The 23,736-nt window shown below is 53.8% G+C and overlaps 1 protein-coding gene across 1 annotated transcript; it reads left to right on the forward strand.

Annotated features, from left to right (window-relative positions):
* The first annotated feature begins 11,117 nt into the window (after positions 1-11,117).
* TSPO (translocator protein) lies at positions 11,118-23,703 on the forward strand. The gene is made up of 4 exons (XM_068971353.1): positions 11,118-11,177; positions 19,795-20,005; positions 22,430-22,568; positions 23,286-23,703. Exons 2-4 carry the CDS (start codon positions 19,824-19,826, stop codon positions 23,472-23,474), a joined length of 510 nt encoding a protein of 169 aa, XP_068827454.1. The 5' UTR covers positions 11,118-11,177; positions 19,795-19,823; the 3' UTR covers positions 23,475-23,703.
* Positions 23,704-23,736: the final 33 nt, after the last annotated feature.

A 23,736-nucleotide genomic window follows, 5' to 3' on the forward strand; every position in this document is an offset into this window, starting at 1 on the left:
GGTGAGGGAACCCGGCCCCCACGCGCGTAACCGGGGCGACCGAGACCCGACTTCCGGAGGCGCGGCGCGGTCCTTGATGTATTTCCCGCCGGGCGGGCTGAGGCACCCGCGGGGAGAAAGGTTCCGCGAGTACCAGTTCCGGCCCAGGCTCTGAAACTAGTGACTGGTCTCTGGGGATCCGTGGGGGCACGTGCTTAATTAAACCTGCGCGGGAAAGAAGAAAACACCACACCGCACCCTGAGCCCTCACAAACATTTATGGACTAAGCAACTTAACGCAATGTAATATTCAACCTAGCGGTGGACAAGTGCTTGAAACGCTTCCATGTTCCTTATTGTATTTGATTAACCGCGCTGCTGTGCTCTCTTTTATATTAATAATTCCTTCAGCCCAGACACACTGTAAGCTTTCAGTACACATATGTTACATTGGACAGAGCCCTGGAGATTTTTCAGACATTAGCCTGTTTTAATTCCTCACAGTAACGCTATGATTACTTTGGCCTTGGAGTACAGAATGAAGCAGGGCAAAGGCTAATAGAGTTTTGCCAAGAGAACGCACTGGTCATAGCAATCACCCTCTTCCAACAGCACAAGACAAGACTTTACACATGGACATCACCAGATGGTCAATACCGAAATCAGATTGTTTATATTCTTTGGAGCCAAAGATGGAGAAGCTCTATACAGTCAGCAAAAGCAAGTCTGGGAGCTGACTGTGGCTCAGATCAGGAACTCCTATTGCCAAATTCAGACTTAAATTGAAGAAAGTAGGGAAAACCACTAGACCATTCAGGTATGACCTAAATCAAATCCCTTATGATTATACAGTGGAAGTGAGAAATAGATTTAAGGGACTAGATCTGATAGAGTGCCTGATGAACTATGCACGGAGTTTCATGAAATTGTATAGGAGGAAGGGATCAAGACCATCCCCATGGAAAAGAAATGCAGAAAAGCAAAATGGCTGTCTGAGGAGGCCTTACAAATAGCTGTGGAAAGAGGAGAAGTGAAAAGCAAGGGAGAAAAGGAGAGATATACCCATTCGAATGCAGAGTTCCAAAGAATAGCAAGAAGAGATAAGAAAGCCTTCTTCAGTGATCAGTGCAAAGAAATAGAGGAAAACAATAGAATGGGAAAGACTAGAGATCTCTTCAAGAAAATTAGAGATACCAAGGGAACATTTCATGCAAAGATGGGCTCAATAAAGGACAGAAATGGTCTGGACTTGACAGAAGCAGAAGATATTAAGAAAAGGTGGCAAGAATACACAGAAGAACTATACAAAAATAATTTTCACAACCCAGATAATCATGAAGGTATGATCACTAATCTAGAGCCAGACATCCTGGAATGTGAAGTCAAGTGAGCCTTAGGAAGCATCACTATGAACAAAGCTAGTGGAGGTGATGGAATTCCAGTTGAGCTGTTTCAGATCCTGAAAGATGATGCTGTGAAAGTGCTGCACTCAATATGCCAGCAAATTTGGAAAACTCAGCAGTGGCCACAGGACTGGAAAAGGTCAGTTTTCATTGAAATCCCAAAGAAAGGCAATGCCAAAGAATGCTCAAACTACCGCACAATTACACTCATCTCACATGCTAGTAATGCTCAAAATCCTCCAAGGCAGGCTTCAACAGTACATGAACTGTGAACTTCCAGATATTCAAGCTGGACTTAGAAAAGGCAGAGGAACCAGAGATCAAATTGCCAATATCCATTGGATTATTGAGAAAGCAAGAAAGTTCCAGAAAAACATCTATTTCTGCTATTGACTATGCCAAAGCCTTTGACTGTGTGGATCACCACAAACTGTGGAAAATTCTTCAAGAGATGGGAATACCAGACCACCTAACCTGCCTCCTGAGAAATCTGTATGCAGGTCAAGAAGCAACTGTTAGAACTGACATGGAACAACAGACTGGTTCCAAACAGGGAAAGGAGTACATCAAGGCTGTATATTGTCACCCTGCTTATTTAACTTCTGTGCAGAGTACATCATGAGAAATGCTGGGCTGGAAGAAGCACAAGCTGGAATCAAGATTGCTGGGAGAAATATCAATAACCTCAGATATGCAGATGACACCACCCTTACGGCAGAAAGTGAAGAGGAGCTAAAGAGCCTCTTGATGAAACTGAAAGAGGAGAGTGAAAAAGTTGGCTTAAAGCTCAACATTCAGAAAACGAACATCATGGCATCTGGTCCCATCACTTCATGGCACATAGATGGGAAAACAGTGAGAGACTTCATTTTGTGGGCTCCAAAATCACTGCAGATGGTGACTGCAGCCATGAAATTAAAAGATTCTTACTCCTTGAAAGGAAAGTTATGACCAACCTAGATGGCATATTAAAAAGCAGAGACATTACTTTGCCAACAAAAGTCTGTCTAGTCAAGGCTATGGTTTTTCCAGTGGTCATGTATGGATGTGAGAGTTGGACTATAAAGAAAGCTGAACACCAAAGAATGGATGCTTTTGAAGTGTGGTGTTGGAGAAGACTCTTGAGAGTCACTTGGACTGCAAGGAGATCCAACCAGTCCATTATAAAGGAGATCAGTCCTGAATATTCATTGGAAGGACTGATGTTGAAGCTGAAACTCCAATCCTTTGGCCACCTGATGTGAAAACTGACTCATTTGAAAAATCCTGATGCTGGGAAAGATTGAAGGTGGGAGGAGAAGAGGATGACAAAGGATGAGATGGTTGGATGGCATCACCAACTCAATGGACGTGAATTTGAGTAAGCTCCGGGAGTTCATGATGAACAGGGAAGACTGGTGTACTGCAGTCCATGGGGTCAAAAAGAGTCAGACACAACTGAGCAACTGAACTGAACTCTATGGTAAATAGGTGCTATTATTATCCTCAGTTTACACATGTTGTATCCCTGGGGTGGGAAGATCCTCAGGAGAAGGCAAGGTCTAGCCCCTCCAGTATTCTGGCCTGGAAAATTCCATGGACAGAAGAACCTGGTAGGCTACAGTCCATGGGGTTGCAAAGAGTCGGACACAACTGAGCGACTTTCACTTTCACTTTTTAGACAGAGTCTCAAAGGTTAAGTGGCTGATGGTTGGTGACAGAAGTAGGACTGGAGATTGGGATTATCTGGTTTCCAGGTTGTGGTGCCAGACTGGGTTAGAGAGAATCTAATTCTGAACCCACCTGTATCTATACCCCTTCCCTCCCCTGCCAGCCTCTAAGGAGCTCTGGACACACACACACACTCTGGACACACACACATCTCAGACTGAGAAAGATCTAGGTGGACTCACATCATCAAATCTCACAAGTGAGTTTGTCCTGAGAAAAGAATCAGATGAGCAAAGACATAGCTCTTAGGAGATGCACAGTCCCCTTGCTTTTGACACAGAAAAGATGGAAATGAGGTGCATATCCAGCCAGAGGTGATTAGCTACTGATGGTAAGTCCATACAATGCTGTGTCCTCAAAGATGTGGAAGAGGTGTTTAGGTTAAGACATGAACAGAGGACACGCTGCCCCCAGAAGCCTATCAACCCACAGAAGAGGAATCTTTTAAAGACATAAACCGCAGGACAGAGAGAACAGGAAAGGGGGCCCTAGCAACAGAATCTCTTCCAGCTAGAAAGCACGAGGCCCAGTATGATTTAGCAGACTGCAGACAGCTGAGAGCTGAGAAAGAAAGAAGGTGAAGTCGCTCAGTTGTGTCTGACACTTTGCGATCCCATGGACTGTAGTCTACCAGGCTTCTCTGTCCATGGGATTTTCCAGGCAAGAGTACTGGAGTGAGTTGCCATTTCCTTCTCCAGGGGATCTTCCGGACCCAGGGATCAAACCCAGGTCTCCTGCATTGCAGGCAGATGCTTTACCCTCTGAGCCACCAGGGAAGCCCCAAGAGCTGAGAACCAGCCCTTATTCATACAACAGAATTTTCAAATGCTTAGGAACTGGCAGCGGTAGCCACTTGTAGGTCTAAAGGTTAAAGCGGCTGAAATAAAGAGAACTATTTGAAGGTGTCTTTGAAGAAGACAGATCTTTAGATATCTTTCCTGTCTCTAGCTCTCCCGCATTCTGGCAGATTCTTAGCTCTGGTAAGGACTGGGCAAGCAGGGGACAGGGGTGAATGTGAGGACTGTCCCGGAACAGTGGATACTGACTGCTGAATGCAGAGACTCTGCCCATGCCCCCCCAGCTGGGCTCCCAGAAATGTGCCGCCAGACCCCTACCCTCCAGGCAAGAGCTGGAGGGCCTTTGGAGACTGTGACCAGTCCAAGAGGAAAATCCTAAAGATATTGACGCAGATGTCCCTGGTGGTTAGTGACAGTGGTTAAGAATCTGCCTTCCAATGCAGGGGATGACGGTTGGATCCCTGGCTGCCACAATCTAAGATTCTTCAACCTAAGCAGAGCTACAAAAAATAAAAAATAACAACAAAGTGTAGGAGTCAGAGACTATCATGAGAAAAGAAAGTAACTGTTTGAGGAAAGCTGCCCTTGAGCCTGCGTGCCACAACAGAAGATCTCACAGGCTGCACCTGAGACCTGACAGCCAAGGATAAATAAACCAATATCTAACAAATAAATGAGGATATTGACAGACCAGGAAGTTACCGAACAGCCACCAAGTTCGACTCACAGTGAAGCTAATTCAACATATACCATCCGTAGACTTATTTTCCTTTTTCTTCTAATCATGAGCAGCCAGCCAAACATCCCCACACAGCTGAGGAAAGCCTCTAACATACAGAAAAATAAATTAATAAATAAGACAACGGCAACGTGGGAATTCCCTGGTGGCCCAGTGGTTAGGACTTGGTGCTTTCACTGTTGTGGCCCATGTTCAGTCCCTGGTGGGGACTGAATCTAAGATTCTGTAACCAGGCAGTGTGGCAAAGAATAAAAAATAACAACAATAAGAAAAATAAATCATAGCAACAATATAAAATAAAAAATAACAACAGCATCTCCTCTGTTCAGGGCTTAACCTGAACATCTCTTCCACATCTCTGATAGGAATCAAGGACTCTCTTGAGAGAAGAAAGTAATTGGTTTAAGAAAATTACCCTTGGTAACTGAGAGGTAAGTGAAGCCATTGCGTCAATGAAAAAAAAAACAGGAAGTTGTTTTTTTTAAGAACATTCAAAAAACAAACAAACAAAAAAAAACACAGTGCGTTGGAAATAATAAATAAGACAGCAGAATTTAAAAGATCAACAGAGGGATTTTCCTGGAGGTCCCATGCTTGAGGCTCCATGCTTCCAATGGAGGGGGCACTGGTTTGATCCCTGGTCAGCTAACTAAGATCCTGCATGCACAAAAAATAATAATAAATTCAGTAAAAAAATTAGGGACTTCCCTGGTAGTCCAGTGGCTAAGACTCCATGCTCCCAGTGCAGGGGACCTGGGTTCGATCCCTGGTCAGGGAACTAGATCCCATACGCCACAACTAAAGAGTTTGCATGCTGCAAGTGAAGACCTGGTGCAAATAAATAAATAAATATTTTTTAAAATGTAAAAACCAATAGAGGGCCAGGAAGAGAAAGTTGAAGAAACTTCACAAAAGTTTTTCCTTTTTTTAAAAAAAAAAAAAAACAAATTCTGAGAAGAAGAAAGGAAGTTAGAAGGCCAGCCCAGGAAGTCTAGGATTCTGAGTAACAGGGATTCAAGAAAGAGAAGTGAGAAGTTGGAGGGAAGGATACCAAAACTTTTAATTTCTGAAAAATAAAGGATATAAGCATCTCGAGAGCTGGCACCATGGATGAAATTAGATCCACATCGAGGATTTATCAGTATGGAATTCCAGAACTCTGGGGATGAAAAGCTTAAAACTGACCAGGAAGAACAAAACAGGTTTTACACAGAAAGGCTCAGAACGCAGAAGGGCTCCAGCTGGCTCATCGGTATGTCCTCATGATGCCGCAGGGCAAGGATCTCCAACGCTGAACTGTCACTCAGTCAAGCATCCTTCAAGTCAGCCGTGGGAAAGAACACAAGATCTCCAAAAAGATACCCTCTCTGCTGTCTTTCTTAAGACCGCCTCCTGGAGGTCCAGGGGTTAGGAATCCGCCTGCCAATGCAGGGGACACGGGTTTGATCCCTGGTCCAAGAAGACTCCCCATGCCACAGAGCAACAAAGTCTGTGCACCACCGCTCCTGGGTGTGTGCTCTAGAGCCTGTGCTCTGAAACAAGAGAAACCCCACAATGAGCAGCCGGAGCAACTCTCAACAGGAAAGTCGAGAGGAACTCAAGGGGTCGTGCCACCATTCCATAAGTCCCCCAAATGTCTCAGTCCACTCCAGAGGAACCTGATTTCCCTGCACTGCCTCGACTTTCACGCCGAGGATCGACTCACACCGTGGTGGCACGTGTGACAGCCCTGTGGGAAAGCCTCGTGGGAAAGCCTCGAGGGAAAGCCACAGATCCCTGTATCAACGCGACGGGAAGCCTGACACTGCTGCTAGAGCTCGGGAGGAAAGCGGACGTGCATGTCCCCACTCGAGACGAGGACTGACTCCCCTGTGGAGACTCCAGAAGTACCCCAAGATCCATGTCAGCACTGGAGAGGAATCCTCAGGTTCCGGCCTCGACTCCGTATGAGGTCTTAGGCCCCGGCACCGACGGGAGAGGAGTCCCGAGAGGCCCCTCTCAGCAGAGAAGAGCCAGTACAGCCAAGAGAAAGAAGCTGAACAGCCGGTGAGCCTGGCCGAGGCTCGCGTCCACCCTTGGCTGTCTTGATCACTGCCTGATGAACCCTTGTTCTCCCCTCCATGTCCTGCTGCCTGGCTCCATGAAGGACACTGTTCCACCTCACAGAAGTGTCTGCAGAAGTGCTCCTGAGATCTGGACACAGGTGCAGTGAGCTCAAAAGCAAGAAGACAGACCACCCATGCCTCTGACTGCTTTGTACTGAAAGTCCGCACCGCCGCCCTGCAGTACATGCTGATAGGGCAGCCACACCCCGGCCTTGCCCTCCAGCTGCCCCAGAGGACTCTTGCCAACGCTTAGGGAAGCTGAGGCCAGTCTGTGCCCCAGAAAGTTTCACCTTCCCAGGGAGTCTTCCTCTGGCCTGGCTGTCATGCCCACTCTCTCTAGCAGGCAAATCAGTATAAGGCTGTTTTATATATGTTTCTGTTTGTTTGAAACAGTCCACAATTAAGAGAAACAATGCAGACAAATGTTTGATGAAGTACAAAGAGGTTTCTGACTTATTGTAAGGGGAAGAAAACAAATTTCAGAACCAATGACTGTACCGCATGAAGGCATTCTTGCAAAGGAATGCGTGCCTGTGTGCTTAGAAAAAGCACAGAGAGACTCTCCAAGTGTTCACGGTGGGTGATGGGAGAGTTCAGTTCAGTGCAGTGCAGTTCAGTCGCTCAGTCGTGTCCGACTCTTTGCGACCCCATGAATCGCAGCACGCCAGGCCTCCCTGTCCATCACCATCTCCCGGAGTTCACTCAGACTCACGTCCATCGAGTCCATGATGCCATCCAGCCATCTCATCCTCTGTTGTCCCCTTCTCCTCCTGCCCCCAATCCCTCCCAGCATCAAAGTCTTTCCCAATGAGCCAACTCTTCGCATGAGGTGGCCAAGTACTGGAGTTTCACCTTTAGCATCATTCCTTCCAAAGAAATCCCAGGGTTCATCTCCCTCAGAATGGACTGGTTGGATCTCCTTGCAGTCCAAGGGACTCTCAAGAGTCTTCTCCAACACCACAGTTCAAAAGCATCAATTCTTCGGCGCTCAGCCTTCTTCACAGTCCAACTCTCACATACATACATGACCACAGGAAAAACCATAGCCTTGACTAGACGGACCTTAGTCGGTAAAGTAATGTCTCTGCTTTTGAATATGCTATCTAGGTTGGTCATAACTTTTCTTCCAAGGAGTAAGCGTCTTTTAATTTCATGGCTGCAATCACCATCTGCAGTGATTTTGGATCCCCCCCAAAAAAGTCTGACATTGTTTCTACTGTTTCCCCATCTATTTCCCATGAAGTGATGGGACCAGATGCCATGATCTTCATTTTCTGAATGTTGAGCTTTAAGCCAACTTTTTCACTCTCCTCTTTCACTTTCATCAAGAGGCTTTTTAGCTCCTCTTCACTCTCTGCCATAAGGGTGGTGTCATCTGCATATCTGAGGTGATTGATATTTCTCTCGGCAATCTTGATTCCAGCTTGCGTTTCTTCCAGTCCAGCGTTTCTCATGATGTACTCTGCATAGAAGTTAAATAAGCAGGGTGACAATATACAGCTCTGACGTACTCCTTTTCCTATCTGGAACCAGTCTGTTGTTCCATGTCCAGTTCTAACTGTTGCTTCCTGGCCTGCATACAGATTTCTCAAGAGGCAGGTTAGGTGGTCTGGTATTCCCATTTCTTTCAGAATTTTCCAGTTGATTGTGATCCACACAGTCAAAGGCTTTGGCATAGTCAATAAAGCAGAAATAGATGGTTTTCTGGAACTCTCTTGCTTTTTCCATGACCCAGCAGATGTTGGCAATTTGATCTCTGGTTCCTCTGCCTTTTCTAAAACCAGCTTGAACATCAGGGAGTTCATGGTTCATGTATTGCTGAAGCCTGGCTTGGAGAATTTTGAGCATTACTTTACTAGTGTGTGAGATGAGTGCAATTGTGCGGTAGTTTGAGCATTCCTTTGCATTGCCTTTCTTTGGTATTGGAATGAAAACTGACCTTTTCCAGTCCTGTGGCCACTGCTGAGTTTTCCAAATTTGCTGGCATATTGAGTGCAACACTTTCACAGCATCATCTTTCAGGATTTGAAAGAGCTCAACTGGAATTCCATCACCTCCACTAGCTTTGTTCGTAGTGATGCTTTCTAAGGCTCACTTGACTTCACATTCCAGGATGTCTGGCTCTAGATTAGTGATCACATCATCATGATTATCTGGGTCATGAAGATCTTTTTTGTACAGTTCTTCTGTGTATTCTTGCCACCTCTTCTTAATATCTTCTGCTTCTGTTAGGTCCATACCATTTCTGTCCTTTATCAAGCCCATCTTTGCATGAAATGTTCCCTTGGTATCTCTAATTTTCTTGAAGAGATCTCTAGTCTTTCCCATTCTGTTGTTTTCCTCTATTTCTTTGCATTGATCGCTGAAGAAGGCTTTCTTATCTCTTCTTGCTATTCTCTGGAACTCTGCATTCAGATGCTTATATCTTTCCTTTTCTCCTTTGCTTTTTGGGAGAGTAGATGACTTTATTTTTTCCTTTTGTCTGTATTTTCCAGCTCTTTTAAATATGAATTACTCATGTAAGAAAGTAAACACACAGACAAAACAGAGGGAAATAACTGTATCTGAATCACACTTAGAATTGAGAAGCCGAATGACACAGTGGTTAAGAATGCGGGCCCTAACCGACTGGCAACAGGGTGACCCTGTCACCTCTCTGAGCATTCTCTGGGGTTTGGGAGGGTGTTTTCCATGCCTCCTTCCCGGACTGACTGGGCTTTGCTTGTGTTGGAGCCGTCAGTCTTGGACACGTCGAGTTGCCCAGGATGAGGGGACGTGTGCACAGGCATGCAGGTGGGACAGAGTCAGGTAGTCGGGGCCTTGAGCGTCAGGTAAAAGGCTTGGACTGGACCCTAAGGCAGTGGGCGCCGCAGAGGATCCTGAGCTGGGGTTGGGGTGGGGGCGTGGAAGGGGCAAGAGAGGAGCCGGGGACCGGCTATGGAGGACAGCAGACCGGGCGCGGTGCGGTCTCTGGGATTGGACAGAGGGAGGTGAATTTAACGGGAGGCTTCCCGGCACGGGAAGGGCACCCACATCTCATCTGGACCCGCATGTGACTCCCTTGGGCAGCCACTGGGCCTCTGCAATGTAGGGTCTCCTCTATAAAAAAGGAGGGGCCGGGTATGTTTCTTCTGCCCTCCCACCCCTGGCCCTGCTGTGCAGCAAGGGTTTGGGAGTACACATCTCTGCCTACCAGGAGGCTCCCCCATGGGCCTGGAGCCCTGCATGCAGGCAGGGCTGGGCGGGAGGAAAGCTGCGATGCCTCCCCCACAGGGCTTCCGGGGCAAGCCACTGGGCACCTCCTTACAGGAAGAGGGCCAGGGCTTGCTGGGAGGCGTGGCCAGATCCACTTCATTAGAAACAACAGCCGGAATGCCTTGGCCCCAGGACTTTTTGGGATCCAGGAAAATGTAATTTCTTTTAAAATCAGAAGAAAAAGATGAGGAGAACGTTATCCTTTTTTCATCCTTGTCTTTAGATCAACACAGTCAAAGGCTGCCCATAAAGGCAGAAATGCCAGGGCCTAGGAAAACCAGATCCCAGCCCTGGGGAAGCAGGCATAGTTCGCCTTGTCCCCCACTTCCCTGCCTCAAGTGTCCATTGTGGACAATTGTGGTTCGGCCATCTTGGGGGCCCTGCCAGGCCAAGTTCCCCAAGGGGGCCAGGACAGGCCTGGGGCTGCAGTCATTAAGCAGCACCAGCAGATGAAGAGGTGAGGTGCTCCAGGTCCGGACCTGGACATGCTGTCTCATCGGAGTGACCCTGGCAAACTGGAGGCCACCTCTGGGCTGTGATGCCCACTGAATGTCCAGCGTCTGTGGTCTCCTGTATTACCACCTGGCATCCCCAGTCCCACCCCGCTGGGCCCATTTTACAGATGAGGGGATGGAGGCTGAGCGAGCCAGCCACAAGGCAGCTAAGCCCAGACTCAGAGTGCAGCTCTGCCTCCTGTCCTGGGGCAAGAGCTAAAGGAACTGGGGTGCTCCTCCAGTGGGGGCCCAGGGCGGCTGTGTAGGAAGCTGTTTAAGGTTCTGCCATGAGGCGACTGCAGTTCCCTTCTCTGAGATCGGTTGCCTCTATCGCCCCATTTTACAGACGGGAAAAATGAGGCTCAAGAGAAGGGACTTGCCTGCAGCGCCGGCTGAGTCTGCGCGGCGCGGCGGCCACCGGGGGAAGGAGCAGCGGCCGGGAGACCCGTTCGTGCCTGCCCCCGGAGGAGGCAGAGGCCGGAGGCTGAAGCGCGGTGACCTGCGGGGCTGAGGGCGCCCGGGGAGGCGGTGGCCGGAGGCGGGAGCGCCCGGACCCGCGGGGCTGTGGGCGGCGCGGCCCGGGCTTCCAGCCAAGCCGGGCGGGGCCCGGCGGGCGGGGCCGGGCGGGCCCCGGGAAGGGCCGCCACCTCCCGCCGCTCAGTGCCCTTCCCAGAGCCGAGTCCTCGTCGTCGCTGGTGAGTGGGGACGGGGCGCCGGGGGGGTGGCGGGAAGGGGGCTCCGGCGGGGAGCGACCCCTGACATCGCCCGCCAGCTGGCGCGGGGTCCGAGGGAAGGCTGCGGCAGGAGGCCACGGGGCAGCACTCTGACCTGGATCGGCCGGAGGGACGGCCGGGGGGGCAGGGACCCCAGTCCTGGCCTCCGCGCTCGCGTTCCTGCGCTTCGGGATCCTGGAGAGATGAGAGGCGCGGGAGGAGGGCCTTGGGCAACGCGGCCCTCCCGCACCCCGCCCGGGGCCAGACACCCCTGCTTCCCGCCCATCCCCTAGCTGAGCCGAGGAGTCCCGCAGAGGGCGGGAGTGGCAGAGCCAGGCACTTGAAGATCACAAAACGCCAGGGAGCCCTCGTGCTCCAGATCCACTTGAAACACCCCAGTTCTACTGGAGGAAACTCAGGCCGAAGAGGGGAAGTCATTTGCTCAAAGCCAGAAGGCCCGCAGAGCCTTAGAACCGGGTGCCTAGGTCCCCGTGTCCAGTGCTCAGGTGTGCAGGTGGACTGTAGCCTGTGCCCCTGGTGGGGGCAGGACCCCCCAGCTGTGAGCTGCCCCTCCTGCAAAAGAGCTGGGAGCTGGGAGCCCTGGTGGCAGGGGTCCTGGTGTTCCCGATGACTGGGTTTGCCTCCTGGTGGGTGGCCAGCCAAAAGGCACAACCAAGCAAAGATGGGGAGAAGGAAGGATTTCTTACTTGCAACAACTAAGGAGAGTGTCTTGCAGCTTTCCCAAAGCAGCATCTCCTCCTACAGCAAAACTGTGTGTGTTAGTCACTCAAGTCATCTCCGACTCTTTGCCACCCCGTGGACTGTAGCCCGCCAGGCTCCTCTGTCCCTGGAATCCTCCAGTCAAGAATAATACTGTAATGAGTAGCCATTCCCTTCTCCAGGAGCTCTTCCTGACCCAGGGATCAAACCCAGGTCTCCTGTATTGCAGGCAGCTAAGCATCCATGTGTATTCATAAAGGGGCTTGAGTGGAGGTGAATTCATAGAATTCATAGAATTGGGACAAAGCTCAGCAATGTCCAAGCTTCTGTTGATTGAAATCACAAGGGATCAGCAAAGGTCAACTTCTTGTTCCTTAGGTTCCAGTCGATCTGTTGGCTGGGAGTGGGGATTCCGAGGGTGGGGATGAAATTCTGCAAAACAGCCAAAAAAAAAAAAAAAAAGAAAAAAAACGTGTTTCAGGCCAACTTTCACCACGGAAACAACTGAGAGTCTTCACAACTGACATTATCTTTGCAGTTGTTACTTCTCTTGCCTGTTTGTTCATTCATTTCCTTAAGATTATTACCGGGATCTGTTCAAGGGCAAAGCACCCCGGCCAGGCTTAGATCATGAAACAGGTCAGTCCTAAAATGGTTTCTCTTGTGTCAAGAGAGCCATGCCTGGTTCTTCCTTGGGGGTTGTTCTGCCCTGTCTGCTCACAGCGGGGGTTCCAGCTATGGACACACTGCTGAGCGCCGGAGCAGCCTGGCAAAGGCCCCGGGTCCTGGCCTGGGCTGGGAGTCTCTCCGCTGGCCTGGTGAAATATGATGGTCCCTGGTACTGGCCACGTGCTCCAGAGTGAATGGCAGGAGGACCAGGGCTCTAGCCTTCCCTGAGGATATGCGGTCGAGGCTGTTCCAAAAGGGTCATGTCCAGGGAGGAGGCTGCGGACGAGAAGCATGGCCCAAGGTGCCTGGCACACTGGGTCACGGGCCCCCGTATCTCTGTGACGTGTGGGGACCCCACACAGGGCAGCAGGAGGCAGGGTCCGCTCCTGCCCGGTAGCTCTGGGTTGGAAAGGTGCTGGGGAGGAAGGGAGGGGAGGCGACCAGCCTCTTCGGAGAGCAGGGAGACAGGTGCTCAGCACCCCCAGAGAGGGGCTCAGTGGGAATCCTAGGTGCCCAAGGGGGCCTTTGAACAGAGGGGGGTCTGACGTGCTCAGCCAGGACCCGGCCCAGGGGCTCAGAGCAGGGCAGCTGGGGCTCAGATGCTCTCGTGGTCCGACGGCAGAGGCCTGCCGCCACCACAGTGCAAGCCCAGAGGCCACTTTCTCTGCCTGCAGAGTGTGTCTGTGTGTGTATGCGTGTACACACACGTGCCTGCCCGCCCGCCCATGACTGAATGGTATCCGGCTGGATCTGGCAGAAACCAGAAGCCACTGACAGTGGGCCGCTGGGGAGAGGAGGGGTGGGGGGCGCTGCCGGGGGAGAGCCTACTTTCTGCTGCCTACACTTTTGGTTTTTCCCGGTTTCATTTTTGAATCTGTCTCTCATTTGTATTTCCTGTGACTTATTTTTGATTGTGGTGGCAATGTCTGTGTATGCACTCTGTCTTAAAAAATTAGTCATTCTCCATAAAGCAGATTCCCTTTTGTCACCCCCAGCCCCCGCCGCCCCCATCCCACACTGGCCAGGTTTCCAGCCACAGGCAGAATCTTGTAGAACTGTCTGGTCTGTTACATTGGATATTTTCATAATGAAAAAGATGAACAGAGCTTATCATGAGGAGGATTAGTTGTGAGTCATTAAAAAAAAAAGAGGTGGGGGGAGAGTCTTAAAACAAGTCCCTGGGACCATCAGTGGTGGCTTGCAGGAAAGATAAGGCCCGGGAGGGTACAGCCTGGGGGTGGGGAGCAGAGAAACGGCAGAACTCTGCCCGTTTCTGGGCAGCAGTTTCTGTCCCCTTCTGTCTCTGGCCTCAGAGAGCAGAGGGCTCCTCCAGGGGCCCACTGGCTTGACCCTCACTTCACAGACGGGGACACAGAGCCCAGGAGTGAAGCATCACTGGGGCCGGAGACCCCGGGTCTCGCCCCAGGGGGGCCGGGAGGACTCATCCTGAAACTGCTGCCCACAGGCCCAGTCAGGACCTGACGCCTCTTGGGGGCTGGGACGCTGCCCTGAGGCTGGAGGCAGTGAGGCTGTTGGCCCCGAGAGAATCTTCTGGCGTGCAGGCAGAGGGTGGAGTGGCTGAGGTGGGGTGGGAGGAGCTTGAGGGCTCACCCCACAGCCCTGGACCTGGCAGGCTTTTGGAGCAGGCCTTGTCAGGCTGGAGGAGGAGGCTGGTGGAGGGGAAGTGACCCAGCCCTCGCCGTGACTGGCCGTAAGACCCAGAGCTACGGCCAGCAGGCTCCCAGACCAGGGCCTGGAGGGGTGGTGTGGGCTTCAAGGTCACCCAGATCTGGAAACTTCTGTGACGCCCAAGCTTTGGTTTCCTCATCTGGAGAGTGGTGTGCACCATGGAGGCCGAGACTGTGTGGGACTCAGGGCCCGAGCTGAGAGGCGGCTGGCCCCTCCCCGGTGGCTTCTGTGAAGCTGGGTGGAGCAATGCTGAGCCAGTGTGAGCCCAGCCTGGGCCTCCGCCAAGCTCCTCCCCACCCTGCTCACTCCCAGAGGCCAAGAGCCTTCTCCTGACCCCAGCGCCTGAGCGCTCTGCTTTGCCTTTCTAGGTCGTGGTTTCAGTGGCCTCAGGCCTCAAGGGTGAGGCCTTTTAGCATTTTCACCCCGAGTGTTGGGTGACTGGCTGACATTTTCTCAGCCTTGGGTCTGCGCCATGAGGCTGGGTCTTCTGCTGGAGGGACGCATGGCCCCCGACCCTGACCCTCCCATCTCCTCGCTTGCCTGGTCCTCACTTGAGCCTCCCCATGACCCCATGAAGCAGGCAGGTCCGGTGGTACCCACCTGATGTCAGGGGAAACTGAGGCCCAAAGTGGCGCTTTGGCCTGAGTTCACCAAGAAAGTTGGAGATGGAGCCAAGGTTTGGGCTCTGAGTCACTGTCTGATGGAAGCAAATAAAGGACAGGTGGGTGGCTTTGCCCCTCTGCCTGAGCCCCTTCCTGACCACTGGTGGTCCCTAACCAGGTCCCTACTTGGGCCACCTGATGCAAAGAGCTAACTCACTGGAAAAGACCTGAGGCTGGGAAAGATTCAGGGCAGGAGGAGAAGAGGGAGACAGAGGATGAGATGGTTGGATGGCATCACTGACTCAATGGACATGAGTTTGAGCAAACTCCAGGAGTTGGTGAAGGACAGGAAGGCCTGGCGTGCTGCAGGCCATGGGGTCGCAGAGAGTTGGACAGGACTGAGCAACTGAGCTACAACCCCATCACAGAGTGGTTCCCTCTCAGGCCTGCCTGGGCCAGCTGCCCCGCCCAGCCCTGCCCAGCCCAGCATGACTCAGCCTGGTGGCTCCCCTAATCAAGTTATTCAAGATCCTGGCCGTCCCCATGAGGCCTCAGGAAGCTCCCTGTCTGGACTGTCTCCACATGGGCATCTGAGCTACCTGTTTTCTGACCTCGGGGCTGGGCAGACCTATTAATCCCCTTGGTCCAGTGGTGCATAGATAAACAGGTGGGCAGAAGTGGGGTTCAAGCCGTGCTCCGTCGCCACGGCCTTGGGAGAGCCAGCACTCCTTCCCGGGCCTCTGCTTGTTCTGCCCAGCAAGCGGCCAGGGTGATGGGCTCTCCAGCCCCATCAGCTGGCACGCTGGGGACCGGTTGGGAGCCTGGGCACCGGCTGGGAGCTGTGACCGGTGACACCTGCCTACGACACCTTGGGGAGAAGTATGGACACAGGCCACGGTGTTCATAAACCTCAAAAACACGCTCGGTAGGAGAAGCCAGACCCCATGGTCCACAAATTGCGTGGTTCCGTCTAGGTGCGATGTCCAGAAAAGGCAAATCTGTAGATACAGGAGGCAGCCTGGTGGTTGCCGGGGGCTGGGGGCAGGAGGACCGGGGAGGGACTGCTCCTGGGTGCTGGGGCCTTTGGGGGGTGATGGAGATATTTTGGAGCTTAATATAGACGGTTGCACAACATTGGAAATGTGTGAAATTGCCCCCAAACTGTGCACTTTAAAATGGTTTCTTGTGTGTGTATGCCTTTCATTTCAGTGAATCACAGGCAACAGGAAATAAAAACCAAATGGTCAGGAGGCTCTGAGGGGCCTTGGTGGCAGGTGGGGCGTCTGGGGCCAGGGGTGGAGGCTAGGGACTGATGCTGTGATGAATGTAGGGAGAAACAAGTAGGAGGGGATGCAAATTTGTGTCCAAAGCAGGATACTCTTTTTAAAAATGTTTATTTTGGACTAATTTTAGACTTCGGCGAAGTTACAGAGGTAGTACAAAGTTGCCACACACCCTTCACCCAGCTTCCCTTCCCGGACCAGGAAATTCACACCCTGTTGGTACATCCGTTGGCCCAGGACACCATCTGCCCAGGATCCCACCTTCTGCTTAGCTATTACTTGTCTTTAGTCAGTGATGCATCCCTCTGTCTTCTTCCCTTGCCTTCCGTGACCTGGCCCTTTTCAAGAGGGCTAGAGGGCAGGGCAGGTATGTGGTCAAATGTTCCTCCAGCCGGGACTGTGACAGTTTCTCATGACTGGATCAGAGTTTGCATTTGTGGCAAGAATACCACGTTGAGTGTGTCCACCTGTCTGAACCGGGACACGTGTCTTATACTGGTGGCATTAACCTTGGTCATCTGTAAAAGGGACACTCTTGGAGAGGGGCACTCATTTGGGACAAAGTGGGCATACATTGGAACTGTCCTGGGCAAAGGCTTATACGGTCATCCTGCAGAGGCCTGAGCTCTGGCCTGGCTCAGGGTCTGATCCCCTAGCCTGCCCCTGGGCCTCTAGGCCTCAGTGACCCTGTCTGTGTGTGAGAGTCAGTGCGGGGTGAAGCCCTCCCACCTGCCCAGCCCACGTCACCGTCCAAGGGAGCCCTCAGGCCCTGAACGCAGCTCGTTATGGTTGCCCAAAGGCTGCCACTTGACTGTGGTTTCAACACATCTGTTAAACGGGCTGAGCGGGGCTGTGCCCGGTGGTGTAGACGAGAAAGCAGCTGAGGTGGCCTGGGCTCCCCTGAAGTGACACTGTGGAGGCTGGGTCCCCGGGCTCCACGTCCCCCGGGGCCAGGACTGGGCCAGTACTCTCCTGGACCGGGCAGAGGCGGGCCTCGTGCTGTAGTGAGATCAGATCCTCACCCCCGCCCCAGGAACAGTTCCATGGCCCCTGGAAACCGGAGGGCTGGGCAGGAGAGGGTGGGGGAGAAACACGGGCTGGTTCACCTGTCAGGAGCCAGCCCCGAGCAGTGTTTATCCTCACGACTCACCTGTGCAGCGATCGTGGTGGGGGGTGGGGTGGGCTCACTGGCCCCCTTCCATAGGTGAGAAAACTGAGGCCCAGGGACGGAGCACTCACTCACTGGATGGCGGAGCCGGAATCTGCCGAATGCCTAGCACCCTCTGACGGTTCCTTTTATTTTTTCGCAATATTTCTTTATTTATTTAGCTGCGCTGGGTCTTAGTCGCAGCACGTGGGATCTTTAGTTGTGGCATGTGGCCGACTGTTTAAAAGTGTGCTCCTTATAGACATTTTGGAAAACGATAACAGAGCATCTTAAGTCCTGCTGGCGAGCGTGGGCCTTAGCCTCCCGAGCTACCTGCTTGTGGAGGGACCCTGGGCAACTGTCCCCGCCCTTGGCACCTTGGGTCCATGCGCAGGTGGCGTAAGATGGTGTGGGCCCCTCGCAGGGTCAGAAAGGACGGTGCTCAGGCCGGGCTCACAGCGGTTCCCAGGAGGTGTTCGCTTTAGGGGGATGATGGCTGCTAACATCTTCACGTGCTTGTTACATTAAAAAAAGTTTTGTTGGCCACACCCTGCAGCAAGCTGAACTCACACCCCTTGCATTGGAAGGCACTGTCTTAAGCACTGGACTGCCAGGGAGGTCCGTCTTAAAATGCGTATCCATGTTATCTATTTTTTGCTAAAATCGGGATCATTCTGTCGTCTATTTTATATTCTGCTTTCTGCGCTGAATGTTAAGGACAGTTGTCATGTTATTAGAGTCCGCCCAGCTGTACTTGGGGGTTGACCCATCCCTTGCAGTCCCCAGGGCTGGGCATTGAGCTTGCTTCTGCTTCTCGGGCGCTTCTGCATCTCCTGGCCAGCAGCTGCCCTGCTGCCCCGTCAGCCTTCCTCCTTCACCCGGTGCCCCGAGGGCTCCCTGCTGCCTGCGGGTGGGCACAGCCTCGTCTCTGCACCTGCCGGCCCGCCTGCCAGGTGCCTCCAGCCCCTCTCCCCTCCCGTGTCCTGGGGCAAAGTGCTGCCTGTCCTTCCTGCACCCTCTCCTCTCTGACCCCAGGTTGGGGTGCCCACTCTGAGGTCTGGGCCCCTTCTCCTCCGCCCACCGTGGTGCCCAGCCCCTACCCAGCAAGTGTGCTGAACCGAGTCCTGCTCCGGGGCTTCTTATCTCCTACACACGCCCCGGGCCTTCCAACTGGAGTCAGGGTGTGTGAGCGGGAGCTTGGTCCCTTCATTTTGTCATGAGGAAACCGAGGCCCAGTCAGGGGTGCTGATAGGTTTAGGGGTCCCATGGCAGTTCCAGGCAGCACTGGCCCCCAGCATCCAGCCGGCTGGACTCTCGGCCGCAGTGAGCTCAGCTCTCTGGGTGCCGGGTAGGTCCTCAGTGCAGACCTGGGGGCTGCTGAAGACTGAGTCCCCTTGGCCCCTGTGCGGGAGGCTCCAGCCCTGGGGTGGTGGTAGCGGCACTCCTACCCTGAGCCCTGCCAGCCTCTCAGGGCCTTAACTCTCACCAGCCTTAAACTCTGTCCCTTCTCACCCACAACAGTGAGGTTTTTGACCTGGGCAGAGCCCCAGAGTGCTGTGTGACCCCAGGCAGGCTGCTTTCCCTCTCTGAACACAGGAAAGGGGAGGCAATTTCAGGGCAGACCTGTGGGCTGATGCTGCAACACCTGTACACAGAGATACCCCCATTGGGCTGGACCCAGGTTGGGATGTTGATGTCCCATCATTTGCCGGAGGTCACTGGGTAGGAAAGATCCCCTGGAGAAGGGAAAGGCTACCCACTCCAGTATTCTGGCCTGGAGAATTTCATGGACTCTATAGTCCATGGGGTTTCAGGGAGAAGTCGGACACTACTGAGTGACTTTGACTTTTCACAGTACGTTGGTGGGGAGTGAGTACTCGAGCCAAGCTATCTGATACCAGTTGTCACTTGAACGGCAGTGACTGAATGGGAAGTCCTGGAGCTCTGGGTGCAGGTGTGCACTGACACGGCCTCAGAGAGCCCGGACCAGCACTCGACCTGGGGAGGAAGGGCTGGGTGGCCTTCTTGGTGGAGGCTACCCAAATTGGCCTTGAATTAGGTGGCAGAGAGGAGGGGTCATTTACCAGGAGACACGCGGTCAAGGGTGAAGGTGAGCGAGCAGAGGAGCTTGGCAGCTGGAGCAGGGGCTGACGTGGAGCAGGCAGGGGGCAGGGGCACCCAGGGGGCTCCTGCCCATTCGGGCAGTCTTGTGGGTGGGGGCAGGAGTTTGGGTGGAAGTGTGCTCCCTGGAGCTCTCGGGCTGGGGCGCCCGGGCTCTGGGGTGAACTCAGCACCCCCCAGCCTCACACATCTCTTCTGCACCCCCTGCCTGTTCCATTGATTGCTTGGTCAATCCACGAGGGATGAGGGGCCGGTAACAGACCCACTGAAGGTCTGCTCACAGTCGGTCCTTAGGAAACGCCAGGGAGGCCTCACCCCCCACTCTGGAGCCTCCCCATCTCTCACCCGAGCCCTGTCTTCTCTTTCAGAACTTTCCGGAACAGCAGCTGCAGCCGCAATGGCCCCGCCCTGGGTGCCCGCTGTGAGCTTCACGCTGGTGCCCAGTCTAGGGGGCTTCCTGGGCACCCAGTACATCCGTGGAGAGGGTTTCCGCTGGTACGCCAGCCTGCAGAAGCCCCCGTGGCACCCGCCCCGCTGGATTCTGGCCCCCATCTGGGGCACGCTCTACTCGGCCATGGGGTAGGTGGGAGTGGGCGCTGGCGTGGCGCTGGGCCTGTCCACCTGCTGGGTAGGTGGGGCAGGGGAGGCCCAGGCCCGAGGCCCGAGCGTCTCCTCCGGAGGTGAACTCTCTAGGTGCCGGTGGGGAAGTGGGCACCATTTCCCGGCCCCGTTTGGCAAGTGAAGGTGGAGAAAGCTATGAGGCCTGTTGGTTGCACAACCGAACACTTTCCTCTGAGGCCTCCTGGAAGGGGTGGCAACCCCGTACTGGCACTCTGGCTGTTTTTACAACTGCAGGGAGAGGCCGGCCCCGTGTGTAAAGTTGACGTGGGCGGGCGAATGCTTCCAAGATCAATAGCAGTGACGGCAACAGCAGTCACAGTAGCCATTTGCTGGGCATCCGCGTGGAGTCAGGCTTTGCCTTTGTTAAGGTTCACGACCCCTCGTTTGAAAAGAGACCTCCCAAGGACACAGGGCCCTACAGGCCTTCCTGGACAGACCTGGGAGGTGCCCAAGGAAATGCAGCACTGCGTGAGGGAGTGCGCACTCTGCTGGCTGCAGTGGGGTTTGCAGCCAGGAGACTGGTCAGCTTCCCACCGTCCTCCGCAATGTTCCCAACACGCAGGTTCTGTGCCCGCCCAGTGGGACTGTAGGGGGAAGAGAGCAGAGACCGGGCTGATGCCCCAGGCTCCCGAAGGGAGTAAGACGGTCCTCGAGGCCTGCCTCAGTGTCAGCCAGGCTGCACCCTCTTCCAGCCCCTGGCCCTGCCCTGTTGGCCTGCGGTTCTTCTTCCTGCGCCCCACTTTCTCCTCACCGTCCCAGTCCAGAGGCGCCACTGTTGCCGCCTTCACTTGCTCCAGCCTCCAGGCCTCCCCTCCCCATTGAGATTCTGATAGAGCGTCAGTCTGGCATCACCTCTCTATTTGTGGAACCCAGCAAACCTCAGAGTAGACAGCTCAGCCTCTGGCCTCAGACTAGCTGGATTCAACTGCAGACTCACCTCCCGACAGCCTGCCAAGAGCTCTGAGCACTTCTCCCCTCTGTGCCTCAGTTTCCACACCTGCAAGATGGGGGTGACAGTCCTGCCCGCCTCATGACATCACCATGAGGATGAGTGCGCTAATGCTTGCAGAGAGGTGCCTGCATGTGTAGATGTGGGAGAAGTGAAATGAAAGTCGCTCAGTCGTGTCCGACTCTTTGCGACCCAATGGACTATGCAGTCCATGGAATTCTCCAGGCCAGAATACTAGAGTGGGTAGCCTTTCCCTTCTCCAGGGGAATCTTCCCAACCCAGGAATTGAACCCAGGTCTCCCGCACTGCGGGCGGATTCTTTACCAGCTGAGCCACAAGGGAAGCCCAAGAAGACTGGAAGTGGGTAGCCTATCCCTACTCCAGGGGAATCTTCCCGACCCGGGAATCAAACCGGGGTCCCCTGCACCGCAGGCACATTCTTTACCAGCTGTGAGGAAGGGCAGTAGCTATTGTTATCAGTGGTGGTATCACTGCCCTTGTGGTCCTAGGAGCCCCCCAGGACCAGGTTCTCTTCTGCTTTACCTCCCCAGAGCCCCCCTCATACCTTGGGGTACTATTGACAGTAACTCAGGCTGACTCAGGGTCTCAGCTATGCCCCTGAAAGTGTTCATCACTCAGTCATGTCTGACTCTTTGCGACCCCATGGACTGTAGACCACCAGGATCCTCTGTCCATGGGAGTTCTTCAGGCAAGAAGTGGCTCAGACGGTAAAGCGTCTCTCTACAATGTGGGAGACCCGGGTTCGATCCCTGGCTGGGGAAGATCTCCTGGAGAAGGAAATGGCAACCCACTCCACTATTCTTGCCTGGAAAATCCCATGGATGGAGTCGTCTGGTAGGTTACCACAGTCCATGGGGTCGCAGAGTCAAGACACAACTAAGCTTTCACTTTCTTTCTTTCCCTTCTCCAGGGGATCTTCCCAGCCCAGGGGTTGAACCGGGGTGTCCTGCTTTGCAGGGAGATTCTTTACCATCTGAGCCACCAGGGAAGCCCGTATATGGGCCTAAACCTTTACATATTTTTGTGGCCTAACCCTGGCAAACTCATCCTTGTCTTCTAAGGCCCAGCCCCAAATCCCCTGAGGCCCACTCAGCTGCGTGCCTTCTGTACACGCCTCCCTCCTGACAACACTGATGATGAGGACGCCAGTTATTTATTGAGCACCTGTCCCAAGGGCAGCCAGGTACTGCCCTTAGCACCACCGAGATATTAACTCGAATCTCTGCAGTGACCCCATGAGAGACAAGGACCCAGAGAGGTTAAGCAAGTTCCTTGAGGTCACACAGCAGTCAGTGGCAGGGCATGCCTGAGTCAGCACTCTGTGGTCTAAGAGGTGAGCGTGGCTTCCTGCCTTGCAGGGAGGCCCCTGGCCCCTTCCCTGTTGGTGCCCTGACCAGTAGCCTCTGTTTCAGGTATGGTTCCTACCTGATCTGGAAAGAGCTGGGGGGCTTCTCAAAGGAGGCAGTGGTTCCCCTGGGCCTCTACGCTGGGCAGCTGGCTCTGAACTGGGCGTGGCCTCCCCTCTTCTTCGGCGCTCGACAAATGGGCTGGGTAAGTGTGGCCTTGGTTTGTCTCCCTGGTCCCTGGAGATGGCCCCTCCCTGGGGGGACATGGGGTACCATATCCCAGCCCCCCAGGCCCAGGATCTAAAGGTGGGGGGCAGGGGAGGCGCCTGGCTCCTGGTCCATTCAGAAGCTCTTAGCGGGGAGACTTCACGCTCCCAATGCAGAGGGCCCTGGGTTCGATCCCTGGTCTGGGAACCAATCCTGCATGCTGCAACTAAGCCAAATGCAGCCAAATAAACATAAATATCTTAGGACTTCCCTGGCAGTGCAGTGGTTAGGACGTCACACTTCCAATGCAGGGGGTTTGAGTTCGATCCCTGGTTGGTGAACTAAGATCTCATGTGCCACAGGGTGTGGCCAAACAGAACACAGCAGCTCTTAGCAGACCAGTGCCCCTCAGCTGCTTTTCCTCCATGAAGGAAGCCTTGTGGGGTTCTAAAGCTCCGTGGACTTAGGGGCCTTGGGTGCAAGAAAACCCACCTTAGAGCTGATGCTGTGCACTCCTCCATGTGGCAGAGTCGGGCAAGGGTGATGGTTCCCATTTTACAGATGAAGAAACTGAGGCAGAGAACAGGAGCGGGGCTTGGCCAGGTCACAGAGAGGTGGCTGGAGAGTTCCCTCTGCCGCTGTGGTTAGTGGGCAGCTGGGACACACCACCCTGTGGGTCATGGTGCCTCAGGCCTCCCCATCCTCATCTCTGCAGGCCTTGGTGGATCTCCTGCTGACCGGCGGCATGGCAGCAGCCACAGCCATGGCCTGGCGCCAGGTGAGCCCGCCGGCTGCCTGCCTACTGTACCCGTACCTGGCCTGGCTGGCCTTCGCGGCCATGCTCAACTACCGCATATGGCAGGACAACCAGGGCCGGAGGAGCGGCCGGCGGCTCTCGGAATGATGCCTCGCCCTCTGAGGACTGCAGCCGCTGCGGGGCAGGCACTGCCGAGTGGTGGGGGTCCCTGGGCTCCCACAGCCACCAGGCCGCCTGTCTGCTCTCAGCCCAGGGGGTGACCAGCAGTTCCAGAGGTGCTCCTCTTGAGCTGAGCCCCCACCCCAGAAACAACGTCCTGTACCTTCAGCCCTGCTCGAAGCTCGCTTTCAGAACATGGAATTTTATAAACCAAATAAAGTGTTTCAACTTCTTGGCCGTGGCCTGCTTG

The sequence above is a fragment of the Capricornis sumatraensis genome, chromosome 4 (assembly GCF_032405125.1).
Source record: "Capricornis sumatraensis isolate serow.1 chromosome 4, serow.2, whole genome shotgun sequence".
Taxonomy (NCBI): domain Eukaryota; kingdom Metazoa; phylum Chordata; class Mammalia; order Artiodactyla; family Bovidae; genus Capricornis; species Capricornis sumatraensis.